General features: G+C 34.5%; 2 protein-coding genes across 5 annotated transcripts; one reads left to right on the top strand and one right to left on the bottom strand.

The window, feature by feature from the left end:
• Positions 1-428: 428 nt before the first annotated feature.
• LOC111016401 (pentatricopeptide repeat-containing protein DOT4, chloroplastic) lies at positions 429-4,301 on the bottom strand. 4 transcript variants are annotated; one of them, XM_088124615.1, is made up of 7 exons: positions 2,109-2,248; positions 1,881-1,981; positions 1,536-1,763; positions 1,268-1,333; positions 1,047-1,182; positions 798-933; positions 429-718 (listed from the first exon to the last, which is right to left on the bottom strand). In XM_088124615.1, exons 3-7 carry the CDS (start codon positions 1,603-1,605, stop codon positions 557-559), a joined length of 570 nt encoding a protein of 189 aa, XP_087980741.1. In that variant the 5' UTR covers positions 1,606-1,763; positions 1,881-1,981; positions 2,109-2,248; the 3' UTR covers positions 429-556. The 4 variants fall into 4 exon arrangements, with proteins under 4 accessions (XP_087980741.1, XP_087980742.1, XP_087980740.1 ...); XM_088124616.1 differs by lacking the exon at positions 1,536-1,763; XM_088124614.1 differs by lacking the exons at positions 429-718; positions 798-933; positions 1,047-1,182; positions 1,268-1,333 and adding an exon at positions 3,029-4,301 and having other exon boundaries at positions 1,484-1,763; positions 2,109-2,941.
• A 2,361-nt stretch (positions 4,302-6,662) lies between these two features.
• On the top strand, positions 6,663-15,597 carry LOC111016341 (acyl-CoA thioesterase II). The gene is made up of 17 exons (XM_022291712.2): positions 6,663-6,853; positions 6,981-7,073; positions 7,563-7,630; positions 7,706-7,787; positions 8,238-8,284; positions 8,392-8,517; positions 9,482-9,559; positions 9,901-9,988; positions 10,726-10,838; positions 12,393-12,455; positions 12,537-12,592; positions 13,260-13,364; positions 13,459-13,515; positions 14,043-14,144; positions 14,938-14,986; positions 15,060-15,128; positions 15,207-15,597. Exons 1-17 carry the CDS (start codon positions 6,838-6,840, stop codon positions 15,282-15,284), a joined length of 1,290 nt encoding a protein of 429 aa, XP_022147404.1. The 5' UTR covers positions 6,663-6,837; the 3' UTR covers positions 15,285-15,597.
• Positions 15,598-16,371: the final 774 nt, after the last annotated feature.

The following is a 16,371-nucleotide window of genomic DNA, read 5'->3' as shown; positions in this document are numbered from 1 at the left end:
TTTAATACTTGCTCTAGTTTTCTGTAAGCACTGATTTTAACTTCCTCTAATCTGTAATATAATATTCTAAAATACATTATTTTATACAGACACAAGCGTAATGATACTTGTAATGATACAATATTATTGAGTTTAAATGTAAATGTCGAGTTGTTAAAAATGTCAAGGATATTTATAAAAAATTAAAAAATTCATAACAAATATTTAAAATAAACAAATAAATATATTGACATTTTTAAATTTATTAAAAATTATCAGTATTAATATTATGTTCTTATCAGTGATATCTTTCATATTTTGTCGATTTTTTTCTGCAATACTACGTAAATATAACCCAGAGACGGTATAAATATTGACTGAAATTTAAACTCCGAATCTAGCTTCAACAGTAGCACATAACTACTAATAAAACAAATTTACGACACCTATTGGATTCAATATGATGTATTAAGCGCCTGATCGGTTACATAATAAATGAAAAGAAAAATCTGTTCTCAAAAAAAAAAAAAAAAGGAGCAGAGGAGGGAAAATGATTTTCCAGTACATAATCATGATTTCACTGCTTCTTCCGTTCACTGGGAGAATTCTTGTGGCCAATGAGGTATAAGAACTTCAACCATATAATCCTCCACAGGCTCATAACATTGCTACAGATTGATTGTCTTGGCTGCTTCTCATCTGAAATGCACTCTCTTGCCTCCATTACTACCATTTCTTCCTGAAAAAGGTGAAGAGATTAGCAAGAGTTAACCATTCCATTGAAATGGATTAAAGCAAATTTTCTATATGCATCTTACCTTGGGGAAGAACTTAAATCCTATCTTTATTTCTCCTTTGTATCTGTCGTCTTCGAGCACCACATTGTACGGAGCTGGTCTAACTTCGATGAATCCTCTTTCGTATCCCTCTGAAATTATCCCACCAAGATGAATTCTGCCATGATTGTATTGAGCATGTAGAACATCACAAAAATAATTTATAGGGAAGTTTTATTAGAAGAAGGAAGCAAAGGTTTGGAATTTTTGCTGAGAGAAGAAGATTCGTACACGGTTTCACCAACAGGTTCATTGTTCAGGAGCTGTGTTTCAATAATTCTGAATTTGATATGAGTTATGTTCTTCCAATCGGATGAAGGGAGTTCAAATGTAAATTTCTCATTCCACCAAGGATTTTCATGTTTACCTATGTCCACAGAACATAATGAGGGCCTAGAACATGAAAAGCATATGGAAATTACCATAGGAGAAAAGGGAAAAGAGGAGTCAACCTGATGATACTTTGGTTCTATGTTCAAGAGTTCCGCACTCTACTGTCACATAATATGCCGGGGAACCTAAAACATCAATATATATTTTCATACTAACAAGCTCTACATTGACATCAGAAAGAGAAAGGGAGATCTCGAATTTGAACGAGAAAAATCCGAGTGAAAAGGCCAAAGCAGTTCTCTCCCCAAAACAGGAAAACAGAACAAACATGACATACAAATAAAATTTGCTTCAAGTGAATAACAAGCCTATAACAGAAGAGAGTACCAAATAAATTGGTGTGTTTGATGTCTTTGGCATTGACAAGAAGCACTTCAAGGATTCCGCCGCCCTTCATGAATTATGTATGGATAGCTTGAACCTTCTTCAAAGGCCAAAGATGTTTTTAACTGATAGTTTTATAAGTTGTTCTGATCCTCTTCTATATCCTCCAGTGTTTTTCATCCGCCATAAATAGATAGGTTATGGTATGGTGATGTTTCAAGTAAATAGAAACTACCAAGACCATAAATTCCATCCAAATTCAATACAAACTCAGAACGTTTAATGAAATTCAATGATCATCAATAACATGCATATGTTGAAGTTACTAATCAGCTGTGTATGAGTTACCTGACAAATTTGCCTGCATCCATCAGTTTTCCAGTTAGATTCAGTCCAATGTGTGTGATATTTTCTCAGAACATGGCAGACTTCGTAATTCAGATTCCGATCTGAAAGAAATAATTGCTTTAGATTTGGGTGTGAATAAAGTTCACAACTGAAGGGGAAAAGTTAGACAGAGGGTGAAATGATATGTCGAGCTTTCATAAGCAGGTATCAAAATCAAGACCAACATACTTGTACATTTGTGATTCTGAATTCTACTCATATTCCCATTTCTTGGCATGAGCTGAATAAGAGGGAAATAACTGGTCTACAGCACAAAGTAGAAAATGTAACTTCTCCCTGATGAAATTTGACCTGATCTTGTTATTACGTTTTCATTGATCCCTTCTCATTTATCAGTTTTCTCACCCGGTCTGCATCTTCCCATCTGCCTTCCTCGGCACAGAAGTCGAGCAACATTGCATAAAAGTTAGAATTGTTTGGTTCCATAGCGGTGAGCTGTTCGACAATAGAATCTACAATGTCAGGGAACCCATGAGTTAATTTACAACCAGTAAAAAGAGCACCCCAGATCCTTGTATCAGGTTCAACTGGCATTTTCTTCACAAATTCAACAGCTTCTCTAATTTTTCCTTGCCTAACGAGCAAGTCCACCATACAAGCATAATGTGCCACCGTTGGTGTAATGTTATACTTGTCTATCATTGAACGAAACCAAACCCAGCCTTCCTTTTCTATTCCACACTGAGCACAAGCAGATAAAAGAGAAACGAAGAGCACCCCGTTGGGCTTCAAACCACAGCTTAACATGTCTGAAAATGTATCGAGTGCCTCATTCCCACAACCATTCATTCCATACCCTTTAATCATTGTGCTCCAACAAATTAAATCTTTCGTCGAAATCTCGTCAAAAACATGTTTCCCTTGCTTTATCCTTCCAAGTGTGCAGTAAAGATCAACAAAAGCTGACATCAAATGTGTATTAGATGAGCACCCAGATTTCATTATATGAGCATGTATACTTTCTCCCAGCTCCTGAGCACCCAATGAAGAACAAGCATTCACTAGACTTACAAAAGTTATCTCATTAGGCTTTTCGTTAGTTGATTGCATCATTTTAAATGTTTGAATGGCATTAAGTGGATCCTCACCGTGAGAGTATGCCGAGATCATTGCGCTCCAGGCAATGATATCTTTGTCAACAAGCTCGTCAAATATAAGTTTCGCCAACCCCAAATGACCAAATTTAGCATACATTTGGAGAATTTCAGTTCCAACTGCAATAAAACAGAGAAAACCACCTTTAAGTGCATAACAATGAACAGCCAAGCCAAGTAAAAGTTCTTCAACCAGTAGTACCGCAGCTATAATGGCCAGCATCATTGTTTTGCCTAATTCGAATCCAAAAGATCGCATCCTTGAAAAAATTTTAAACGCTTTACTCGGACAATTGTTTTGGATACACGCATTAGTCACAGTTCTCCAGGATACCATGTCCTTTTTCCTCATCATCTTCAAAACTCTAATTGATGCCTCAAGATTTCTACATTTTGAATACATATCCATGAGTGAATTCTGAATGTTAACCAGAGAATAAAAATCCCTTCTCATTGAAAACCCATGAATCTCTTTACCCAAAGATATAACCCCAGAATCAGCACAAGCTGGTAGAACGCTTACAATACTTACATGGTTTGGTTGAACACCCTGATATTGCATCTCTCTGAAAAGATCCAATGCTTCAATAAACTGACCATTCTTCACGCATGCGGAGATCATGGCACTCCACAGAACAATGTCCTTATAAGGTATCTGATAGAACAACTTCCAGACTGTTCCAATATCACGATTTGAATAAAACCCAAGAAGAGCTGTTGAAACTGCCACTTCTGACTCAAAACCCATTTTGATCACTCCTCCATGAACCACCTCGTTCATAGATTCCCAGCTTAATGCGTCAATAGCTCTTATTACGCTCAGCATTGTCACATGATTTGGCCTGTGCCCATTTGCGAACATCGTCTTGAAGAAGCCAAAAGCAGCTTCTGACTGACCCGTTCTTACCAAATTGGTGATTTTAGATGTCCAAGATATTACGTCTTCTCGTTGAGCATAAAATCCAACTGGGTCTTCGTAATACGCTTGTTTTTTGTTGCTTGAAGTAGCCTCGACCATAGGGTCTATCATATAATTTTTTCTTTGAGGACTTTTGACAAACAGGTTGCGTGCACATCTCGAAAAGCACAACATGTATCAGAGGGGAAGAAGGATAGGTTCAAGATGTCTGCTTTTATAGTAAAAATTCTTGCTCGCTGAATGAAATGCAAGGCAGAGGAGTCTCAATCAAAGAGTGAGAACAAGAAGAGGGGAGACTCGGATCGCCTTCGTACAATTCCGGCAACTTCTCTAAAATTTGAAAACAAACCGAATTAATGAGAAAAAAGGGTTTATTTATAATCAATTAATTAATATATATTTATTCACACCAAGTTTAGTTAATTCATTTTCATTTAGGCAATTCATTCCTTCATATATCATAATTATAAAGGAGTAAGTGATGCAATTTTACTATATAATGAATTTTTTCTAATTCATTTATAAATATTGTTGAGGGAGAAATCCGAGCTGGGTAGAGCGTTAGGGGTGACAGTGAGGCGAGGGACCACATACGATTGACAATGTATACACATGTATACGAACGTGTTACCATCAGTTGTACGAGTAGAGTGACGAGGTTACCAGCTTGAAGCCTGCGGCTGCAGGGGACAAACCGGCAGATGGAGTTGTCACCCACTGATTCTCAGAGATGTCCACATTTCACCGACAAAACCACGTATAGCTCGACGTGTCCCTGTGCCTGTAATCGTCGTCCTTCCTGGTAGACCATCCACGCCTATAAAAGGGAAGGACCCTCCCTATCAAGTAAGTGAAAAATGTGTCACTAAATCTTTAAGGTGTCTACTCGAACTTCCTTTGCTTTAATTACTGATTTGATCGTTGAACTGTATTAGGTGGGACACCCCAACGACGTCGAGATTTCTAATTATAGGTTCATTTGTCGTTGGACGACATATGATACATGAACCTCTCCAAAATTCGCCATCAATAAATATTAAAAAAACAACATAAAAAATTTAAAAGAATCAGACATTTCAATGAGATGCAAGCTTTGCAGAAATTAAATTTTATCAAATATACAAAATGCCAAATTTGCAGCTTTAAAAATAAAAATAAACTTCACTCCATTTTTTAATCCATCAATTTCACACAAAAAAATATGTCTAATAATTCATTGAAGCTGCATGTGAACGATCGTTATTTTTCTTTTTTAAACGAAAACCTATTCTAAAATAAGAGTTACAATACTTTATGCTAAATATTACAATACTTATCTAAATGCAAGATATAATTTTATAAAACTAAAAAGTTTATAGTAAAAATTAATTTACTTTTATTTTTTTTATCAGAACGTTACCTCATATATAGAGATAAAAATTCAAACTTATCATCTATCTTAATAACGTAACTATTTTTAGACGATTAGATGTAAACAAAAGAAATAAAAGAAGGTTGGATGAATGACTAAATAAAAATCTTTTCAAATATAAAATTTATTATTACAATTCAAATTATTATATGATGACTTAAAAGATGGTTTGTGTCAAAGGGACTAAAATGACACTCTTAAACCATATAGTTCCTACACATCAAGTTTTTCCCCTTTTTTGTTAGTACAGTAAAATGTGAAGATAAATGATTCAACTTCCGACTTCTAAGAAATGAGTAATATATTTTAATCACTAAACCATGCTCATGTTGAGAAATTTTCTCTCGGATAGTATTCCGCATTCCATATAACCCGTATCACAATTTGAAGCTTTTTTCTTTTTCTTTTCATCTATTGTCTCGCTACCTCCAAAACCATTCCATACAGTTTACTGTCGTCCTATCTTTCCGAAAGTAGAGCAATTATGTGTATTTAAGTTAAAATAATTAGTCCATATCTCTGTTGTTACATTACAATACTAGAAGATACACGTTGAGATTTCCTTTTTCTAGTACAACAAATTGGAGTACAAGGATTTGAAACTCCAATTTTGAAAAAAGTAGATGTGTTGAGCTATTCTCACGTTGTTCGTTAATAAAAAAATATTTGAAATATATAAATATATGCTTCACGTAAATCTCATTATTGTGAATTTCAATGGTCCACCTTCCACCATATTTAATTATATTTTGTTTTGTCACATCAAAATTTGAATCCTTGACCTGCCCAAAGGACGAAAATTTTGTTCTATCTTGACGTCTTTGATTTTTGTTTGGGTGAGAAAACGTCTTTAAATCAATTAAATATCAATTTATTGTTAATAAATGATTTTGGTCTTTAAATCAATTAGGCATGAATTTATTTTCAATAAATGATTTTGATTTTGGTCTATCCTAGATTTGAAAAATGGTACTAAATAATCCTTAAATTTATTGTTAATAAATGATTGTGGTCTCTCTTAAATTTATTGTTAATTCATGTTTCCACATACTTTTTAAATATATAATAAATATAAAAAATAAAAATTTTAAATATTTAATTTTACATTTTATTTTTTATATAAAACTTTTTATTTTTTAATTTAAAATTATAGAGAATAACGGACCGTTAACAAATATGTCATGTTTCTTAATCAAAGAAAAAAAATAAACATAATTTTTTTTTCTCAATAAAAAACGAGAAACAGTTAAAGAAGAAAAGAAAAAAAAAATCAAAACTGTATAATTCTACGCTCGAATTTTATTGACTTAAAGAGGAAGCCCAGAAGAATTTGTTTATTATTTATGGTTTGCTAATGAGCCCGGAAGAATTTGCGTCGTCTAGCTCGATCCAGTAATTTCTCTCCTGACGTAACGGATTAGTTTTTCGTTCTCATCAATTCAACATTGATTTTCTGTCAGGAGTATCAATATCATGGACCTCGAATCAGGTGTGCGCTACTGGAATCAGAATCGAGAATCATTTCTTTGTTCCTTCTGCAATTTTGTTTTTGTTTCTGTTGCTGCATTTCGCCCGTCGCCGCGCGTAATTTCGATGTTCTTAATTTGATTTTGTAGTGATCGAGTTTCTTGGATGCGTTCCGCTGCTACAGAGGCTGCCAAGCTCGTCCCTAAGGGCAGTAGCTGAAGTAATTGTCATTAAGAGCTACGGTAACTTTTGTTTTCTGCGATTTGTTCATAACTTTTGGTCTACAGTAACATTTAATCAGCTGATGAAATGAAGTGGCCGGTTTCCTTTTGCTCTTTTCCAATCAATATTCTGCTCTTCCACTTGATGGGATTAGCATGTAGTGACCTCTGGTTGCATGTGATGTGTAATTTTTCTTCTTAAAGTTCAAACATGTGAGGTGCGAATTTGAACCTACGATTTATGCATTGACTAGTTTTTCTATATTTGGGTTGACTTGTGATGTGTAATTCAACACTATGGTGGTTGTTTCCTTTCTTATATGTGGAAAATTCTAGGAAACTTTCTTAGCAGTTTTGATAATATATAAATGATAAAATTATTCTTTAACTGAGAACTTTAATTAGATTAGACAAGAAATTGGAGTTGAGGATATTGTAACTTCAGATTTAGTAGGTAACGTAGTAGTTGCTTATTTATATCACAGTTTTAATTCGACGTGCTTTTTTCAGAGAGGGGAGAATACGTTGTTCGTGAGGGTGAAAAGGGAGCTGGAGCCTATTTTATATGGGAGGGAGAGGTAATCTTCTTCGGAAACTTGTAGTTTTGGAAGTTTAGTGGGTTCTGAAAAAGCTCATTCACTTATGGTTTGCAGGCTGAAGTCCATGGTTCCATTGATGCAGAAGAAGAAAATCGTCCGGAATTCCAGTTAAAGCGTTATGACTATTTTGGTTATGGTAAATATTTTCTCAATATATCTGACGCATGCTATGCCACGTTATCTTCTGGCCAGAAGTCATATATGTTAAACATGTAGTTTCCTTTCTATTTTGTACCCAAATCATCCTCTTTTCCACCCCTTTCCCATGTAGGATTGATCTGTGGAAAGTATTTACAACCTGGTACTGGATCACGTCACATAACGTTATAACATTTCATAATTTTCATAAATTTTTCCTTGGGTGCTCCCACTAAATTGTTCTCATGTGTTCATTCTTCATGATATACTTCTGCATCTTGATATAACAAGTGCTAGATTTTGCTTAAATACCCATCTCTGTATGTTCTATGTCGTGTTGAATTTTGGTGTACACTCATTATATTGCCATCTCGAGTGGAGATTGCCCACTATGTGTGAGTGTGGTGATGATTCTGGAAATTAACAATGAAATCAACTGTTTTTACAGGAACCTCAACATCTGTACAAGAAGCTGATGTAGTTGCTTTGTCTAAGGTCGGTCGTTTAGGCCTTCCACTTTTTCTTTTACAAGCAAAATTCCGTTTCCTTGAGGTTATGCTATCTACATGTTTTACCTTCCTAAGTGCTCCTTATTGTGGCAGCTCACATGCTTGATCCTACCTCGGGAACATTATTCATTATTAAACCCAATGTCAATTTGGAATGCTGAGGGAACTCCTGATACATGTGCACTTGTTGAGAAAATATTGCACCTAGAGCCTCTGGAAGTAAGTTTTTCTTGCTTACAATTTTATTTTCTAAAGTAGTGCCCACCCCTCTCTCTCTCTGTGACCATTTTTTTTCTCCTAAAAAAAGGCAACTCATTTCTCCAGCACTTTTCCTTGAATAAAGGATGAAGGAACTTCACAAATCTTCTTATTCTGTAGTTTGTTTATGTTCTAGGATAAGAGATATCCCAAATTCTTTTATTTATATTTAGATTTACTTAAATACTTTTGTGTTCAATTATAAACTTGATAAGTTGTTTCTGAAAAATTAGCTTTTTAAAATATTTCTCATTAATATTTTAGCTCAATCAATTTCACCGTTTTTAATTATTTTAAAATATATTTGGTATTTCATAACTAAATAGCTCTAGAAATATTAGTGGGAATTAATTCTACATAGGAACCAATTCTTTATCTGTTTTACAATTTGGCTTAAATTTTTTTATAATTTTTGTTCTATTTTTGAAAATAAAGTTGATGATATTTAATTTAAATCATTATGTATTATTCTAAATTCTTCAAACATTTTAAATGTAATTCAGTTATTCAATAGATCAAAGTTGCTTTTATTTAAATATACCATGAAGCTCTTTAGGAATATTACGTTATTGCATAAACAAAAACATTCCAAGAACATAAATAAATCTAAACTGAAAATCAGAGAAATTTTTGATTGGCTTGTTCCTGTTGAAACATAAAATTTACAATGAATGAAAGGAAAATTGTAAGAAATTTTGTGGTTGACTTCTTTCTTCCTGTTGATACGTAGAACTACAATAAAGTTAATTTTATTTTTCAGATATGATATCCTTTTCTTTGACTATTGTTGCTAAAATGATTGCTTTTTATTTCTTTCGTCTTCTGAACTTATTCTAATCTTAAGTTATTTCCATGATTACTAAAATGATTGCTAAAATGTTGAGGAGGTTTGAATTTCTGAAGGGTCTTTTTTGGTTCTCTGAAGGCGAATATATTCCAGGGGATTACTTTACCCGATGCTCCAAAATTTGGAAAGGTTTTTGGAGGGCAGCTAGTTGGCCAGGTATGATTTCTTTTTCTTCTTCTGCCTTTTTCTTTGCAAGGGGGGTGGGGTCGATGTCAACGTGGTGCTTTATCACATATGCTTGAAATTGTTCTTTTTCTGATTTTATATTTGCTAATCATGGCAACATATTTACAAGTATAAACAGTTTGAGGGAACATACATCTTCTTTTTTATGACTCTACTGGTTTAGCAAATAGTACGTCTTAATATCTGTTGCTTGTAATTAAATGTTATAACATCAACTAAATTACTTGAAAAATATAGGCTCTAAACACAATAGAGCAAGATTGTTAATGCTTCTTGATTACACATAAATTGACTACTAACTTGTATTGCAGGCTCTGGCAGCAGCATCAAAAACTCTTGATTGTCTCAAGCTTGTCCATAGTTTGCATGTATATTTTCTTCTCGTTGGGAACTTTGATAGTAAGTACTATTATTTATACTGGATCTTAACGCTTTTATTGCTCAGATAACATACTCCCAACTGAATAATTTCATCTGTGGAAATATCTTGGTGTGCTTATCCATATATTTGTTTCTTATCTTCATCATAATTGTTTCAATGAGAATTTCAATTTCAATTAATCTAATTTGCATGGTGGTGGCGATTAGTGAGAGAATCACTTATTCCCTCATAAAATCATTGCATGGGGAGCTTTCAGGATTTAAGTGTTTATTTCATCCAAGGGTGTAGGTTCCTATCAAACTTAATGATTCATCCAAAGCCATGCAGGCTGACTTCCTTTTCCCTTGTGGATTTTTCAACATTGACTTCAACTCTGGGTTTTTTGTGTTCGGTTATTTATGCTTCTACGGTTAATGTCTTTCTGGATGATAGACTGAAGAGAGTGTGAAATATATACTGCTTGTTTGTACCTACTGCAGTCTAGACCCCAACTGCATACTGCGTGTCACCACAAAATGCTAGAACCTACTCGTCTTTCACATTTGAGAGCAGGACTATTCATGATAAATTAACTATGTCTTTGCTTAGTTATAGAAGCTGCCTGCTTTATTGTCAAAGTGGTGACCATTTCCCATATCTATATGACATGCTTCAGATGGTGTGAGAAAAATAGAACAATCTTAAATTAGATAGCTGTAAATGTAATTTTGAAGTTGAAAAAGAGATGATAACCTTTTTTTTTTTGCTCTTGTAGTGCCAATTATATATCAAGTTCACCGTATGCGTGATGGAAACAGCTTTGCTACTCGGAGAGTGGATGCAATACAGAGAGGAAATATCATTTTTACATTGCTCGCTTCATTTCAAGTAATTAGAAATCAGTGCATTCGTGGATGAAACCTGTTCAGTAATTTTCTTTTTCACTTTTCAAATTGGTTTGCTTACCATGCTTGTTGATTTGGGTTGTTCAAATTTATCATATTGTGGTTAAATTTTGTGTACATTTTATGCTTAAAATTCCTTCCAGTAAATTGAACTCGTCTTCTATAATAATTAATAAAAGTAAAAAAGGTTCCAAAGTCGGACGTACTGTTTCAACATGACAGAAATTATTAGAATAGACATAAATGATATGTAAGCTGTACTCATCTTGCATGTGTTGTAGAAATAAATATGGATGTTCTCTTCATAGATGATGACCTTTTTAGCACCAAGGCTTGAACGACAGTAAATCTCTGAATCTTCGTATTAGACTAAAGCAAGCAGAGGCTATTACTTTTGCACCCACCCACATGATTTCGTTGGTGTCGTTCATTTAATTGCAACTCTGCCTCTGCTTATGAACACAGAATTAGTATATATACTGTAGAATTATGGCTTATGAATATCGAAGAAAATTTTGCAGTACGTGTATAACACGCTAGAGTTTTGTTCCTAAAAATTATCAATTTAGGTCTGGGGATGATATGGATAGAAACACGCTTTCTATTATTGGTATTCAGAAGACATTACAAGGGGCCAAGGGAGAATTAGAGAGCTCCTGGGTCTCTCCCAAATAGTCTGTGACAAAATGGCAAAAAAGATACTCCTTCCCTCTCTACCCAGGGTGTATATACCCTATTCATAGAATACCCACTATGCCCCCTACTAGTACCATGGATGGGTTCACTCCCCTGACGGTTTCACCTTTTCTACACTGCGCTCACTTGTCCCTTCTTTCTAGAATAAAGTTTCTTAACTGGGGGCTTATCAGATATATGTAAATATGTAAAAAAGGAACAAAAACTACTTGCCCTAGCAAAATACACAAAAGATACAGCACGTAAATGAGTTTAAGAAGATAAATAGCACTTGATTGACTCATCATTTAATAAAATCCATTAAGTGATGCAGAGTTAATTCAAGGAGAGAATTCAAGTCCAAAAGAATTTTACCTGATATTTGAAGTACCTTGATGCCATAGGCTTACAAGATGAAGATATGTATGGTAGAATTATTGGAATGATCTTCCAAGCATAGGCAAGTTCCCAAACACCTTCGTAATTCTCTATTACTAAACTTTGAATGAAAACCAAGGACGTTTAGGTAATAAATCATTTGTGCCGATAACAAAAATTACAGACTATCTGGGAGAGTTTTGTAGAAGTCAAAATGACCAATTTTTGAGTAACATGGGTCATAATCTTCTTTAGCGAACTCCAAAATAAGCTCCATAACATTCGTATGAAACTTAGCTTATTATACTTTCCTTCGACATTACATTCCTATAACATTGAAACCATTCCAGAATAATTCCATCAAAAAATTTGAATTTGATGGATCTTAGAAAATTAAGTGATGAGAGATAAAATATCTACTTCATTATTCTATAGTTTTCACTGCAATACTTTGATTGCCAAGACTACAATGTTTTATTTGCAGAAAGAAGAAGAAGGATTTGACCACCAGATAGCAAAAATGCCACCAGTGCCATCTCCAGATACGGTGACTATTTTTTCCACCTATATGTATGGAAACTTTCATCAGAGAATTGTTATTCTGATATTAACATTGATTATATTTCAGCTTCTATCAATGGAAGACTTGCGTGAGAGACGCATAACAGATCCAGCTCTTCCGAGGTAAAATCAATGTTATTTTGATATTAACATTGATTACTTTGTATGGGCTTTTCCCTCATGTAGGTTGGCTGGTACATTCTTGCTCCTATCTCTTCCATTGCTTTGTTCATTTTTTATGGTAGGTTTATGTGATGCAATACCAGAAACTTCAATTTTGGCATTTGATAATATAATATATCAGATTGATGCTGTCTTGGATATGAAAATAAGTAGTCATTTATTTTAGTGAAATTATGTCTAGTTGGTTTTATTTTGGTCAGAGTGTAGGTTGAGGTTGAGGTCGGTCATTCAATATGACTGAAATCTCTATGATGGGGTTCCAGCATACAAATAGAACCAGATATGGTTTCCATTTGAAGTTCCATTTTATATGCAGTTAGTAATTGAAAATAATCAATTGTAAAATAGGAGTTTTAAATTTCTTCTGGTAAGATGATTACATGGTTGATATGGAAATTGGAAGCTAACTGGGTCATATGAAATGTTTTATCATTAAAAAATAAAGAAGAACAGTGTAGTATAAACAGTTTGTCTCAGTCGCTTGTCTATCTGTGTTTAATTGCTGATAACACCATTTTTGGATAAGAACTTATCTAATGTAGAATGGCTTGCAAGAACTAGCATCCCTAAAGTGAAAACAGCTCATGAGAACCATTGATTATATCAGGACGTACCGGAACAAGGTAGCTTCCAAGCCGTTTACTCCTTGGCCAATTGAGATACGATTCTGTGAGCCTAACAAATCGACAAACCAGACCAAGTCTCCTCCCAGGTAATCTTGTTGCACTTCACATCTCAGTTAATAGTTTGGCTGTGGTACTTGATGGTACAATTCATTTATATAAACACCTTGAACTATGTTGCAGTGTGAAATATTGGTTTAGAGCAAGAGGAAAACTTTCAGATGATCAAGCCTTGCACAGGTAAGCCAGCTTAATTGGGTAATAAAAAGTTATGCTTTTTGGAACTAGTTTATTAGAAGCTCGTTCGCTGATGTGATTCTGGGCTTGAAAGTCACAGCTGAATGGAATTTTATTTTGATGGGAAGATTGAATGAGAACTTAGGAGTTAGGACACAGTTCTCATCTCTTGTTGCGATAATCTGTGTGCGCCTTTCTTGCCTACATAAATGAGAAGGTCAAATGAGACTGAAATTTGTTTACTCGAGCAGGAAATTCTTGCTTGAAATGGATATGATGTACTTAATTGGCAAGGGCTTTGTGGTCTCTTAGTCATATTGGCTTAGAGGTTTCAAGTTCGAACCTTCTGGTGAGCTTAATACCAAAAACCTTGATGTCTCTCGGGTTCGGGCCTTGGGGCTGGAGCGAGTGCCCCTAGATATAGGATTTAGTACAAAATGGAAATAGTGAAAATTTACAAGGATTTAATACAACCCATTGTTGTGTATGCACGGAAAATTATATTTTATGGTATTTATTGCTCTGTGCAGGTGTGTAGTAGCATATGCTTCTGATCTGGTATTTATTTCAGTAAGCTTGAATCCCCATCGTAGGAAGGGTTTGAGGACAACTTCCGTGAGCTTGGATCACTCGTAAGTATTTGCAGTGATGTATTTACAATTGGGTTATTTTTAGTTGCTGACAGTCGACACTTCTGCCCTATATGTTTCTGGTGCTGCAACCTACGATTACATTACATAATTAAACAAAATAGAAAGGGAAGCTCAAACATCATTAAACATGGCAAATTCTCTCTTACTTCAGTACAGTTTCGTATAGCCATTTCTGTATGCTAAATATTGCTTTAGCATTATACCGCCGGGGCGGCTTTGATGGTAAAGGGGCTTATCATGTTTGGATATACTCTCGCTAAGGTCTTTGAGTTCAAATCCTCGTATGAAAAACTTAGCCCTGCTTGATAACTATTTTTTCTTTTGTTTTCTGTTTTGAAAATTTAGCTTATAAACACAACCATCGATATTTATTTGCTTTGTTATCTACGTTTTAGAAACATTTTCAACATCTTGGCCAATTTTTAAGAACTTTGTCTTTGTTTTTGAAATTTAACTAAAAATTCAAATATCTTTGTAATAACGGTGAAAAAAGCATACTAAAGAAATTGAGGAAACTGACATAATCTTTAAAAACAGAAAATAAGAAATAAATTTGTTATCAAACATGGCCTTAATAATTTACGATCCTTGTCTTTTGGAACTAGTATTTAGTGTGAAAAGCCTATAACAAAGCGTGGGTCATGAGCATAATGCAAGGGTCGGTGTAGGGCTCCTTATACCTTGTTTACAAGAAGATATAAATACTTTGACTTTATCATTGTCACAAATGTAGAATAAAATTTCTGCCTCAATTGCCTTCGTTTCTGTCCAGGATATGGTTTCACCGGCCTTTAAGAGCTGACGACTGGCTGTTATTTGTAGTAAGTATAACGAATGAAGTATTTCATTAAGTTTTGAGTGTGTTTAACAAAATGCTAACAGAAGCATGAACAGATACACACGCCTTCCGCCTACAACGCTCGCGGTTTCGTTTCGGGCGAGATGTTCAACCAAAAGGGGGAGGTAACAAAACTAGCTACCACATATCCTCTCTCTTTCTCTCTGTTATGTCAGGAACTAAATTGTGCAAATAATGAGCAGCTCGTCGCATCGTTGACTCAAGAAGGGCTAATTCGGAAGGCGAGATCGCCAGAACCAGCAGCCGCCTCGAAGTTATGAAGTGTGTTATCTAGTGTGGTAGTTGTCGACCTAAACTATTCCCGTTATCAATTTTGAAGTCCCAACGTTTTATGAAGTTTGTTTCAGCCATGAATGGATGGCAGCGGATAAAAGGTGGTATTGGAAGCCAGCAAGTTTCTCATTTTTTAGTAGTTTTACTATTCTATGTATCTCTAAAACCAATATATAAATCTAATAGTTTCAAAACATATACACAGAGATTAAATCTATGATATTATATTCTCGACCAAAAGGTTGGATGTTTATAGTCACCCAAATGTGGTTAAACTGAAAAAAGAAAATTTTTATGGTATTATTTCGTGCCTATGTGATGATGTGGTGATGTCTCCCCTTTCTCTCAATCTTCTCATGGTTTGTTAATATGATATTGGTTGAATTTCAAGTAATTTACAAAGATACTAACATTATTATTGGTAAAATTTTCTAAATAAAAAATAATCTACATGGATAGCCACTACCTAGTATCAAGTAGTAGCTTGGTCTGGGTGAGATTGGATTGTTGTCGTCCCAAATAAATTTATTCTTAGTTCAACAGGTAAGGGTGGAGATTTGAAACTTTGACTTTTCAATTGTAGATATATATTTTAACCAGTTGAACTATGTTCTGATCGTCTAAAATAAATTCGACAAGATTGTTATGGCTTAAATTGAATTCGATTGGGTATGAGACTCAAGAGATCACTTCACACCTTTCAACGATCTTGTGATGGCTAATTAGATCGAACATCAAACTTAAACAATGTAGGAAGGGTATATTTAGTGGCATGTTGCACTATACTGATCTAACACGACATCCTAGCACATCACGGTTAAAGCTAACTATCAAGCTCGATACTCGAGAGCAAGCTTGAATATCGAAGGGTGTTTGACAAACATCAAGTTCACACTTGTGCACAATACCTCTTGGTTTTACAAGTATCCTCCAACCATGCACATTTCTATATTGTATCTCCAATCACATGATGTATATCTATTCAACCTCTTCAATTTTTGTCAGGAGAATTGCTCAATCGTTAAGGTAATATATCTTATCAAAAGATTGTGAGTTTGAAACTTCACTCTCTCA

This window comes from Momordica charantia (assembly GCF_013281855.1).
Source record: "Momordica charantia cultivar OHB3-1 chromosome 5 unlocalized genomic scaffold, Mcharantia_2.0 BLBB01000005.1, whole genome shotgun sequence".
Lineage (NCBI taxonomy): Eukaryota > Viridiplantae > Streptophyta > Magnoliopsida > Cucurbitales > Cucurbitaceae > Momordica > Momordica charantia.
Note: the sequence above shows the minus strand (reverse complement) of the source record. Positions and strands in the feature narration are given on the sequence as shown.

Coding starts and splice junctions, on each gene's coding strand:
- LOC111016401 (XM_088124613.1), bottom strand. CDS start 4,127: ATGTTGTGCTTTTCGAGATGTGCACGCAACCTGTTTGTCAAAAGTCCT.
- LOC111016341 (XM_022291712.2), top strand. Junction 7,788..8,237: donor TTATGACTATTTTGGTTATG/GTAAATATTTTC, acceptor CTGTTTTTACAG/GAACCTCAACATCTGTACAA. Junction 13,365..13,458: donor CAGACCAAGTCTCCTCCCAG/GTAATCTTGTTG, acceptor ACTATGTTGCAG/TGTGAAATATTGGTTTAGAG.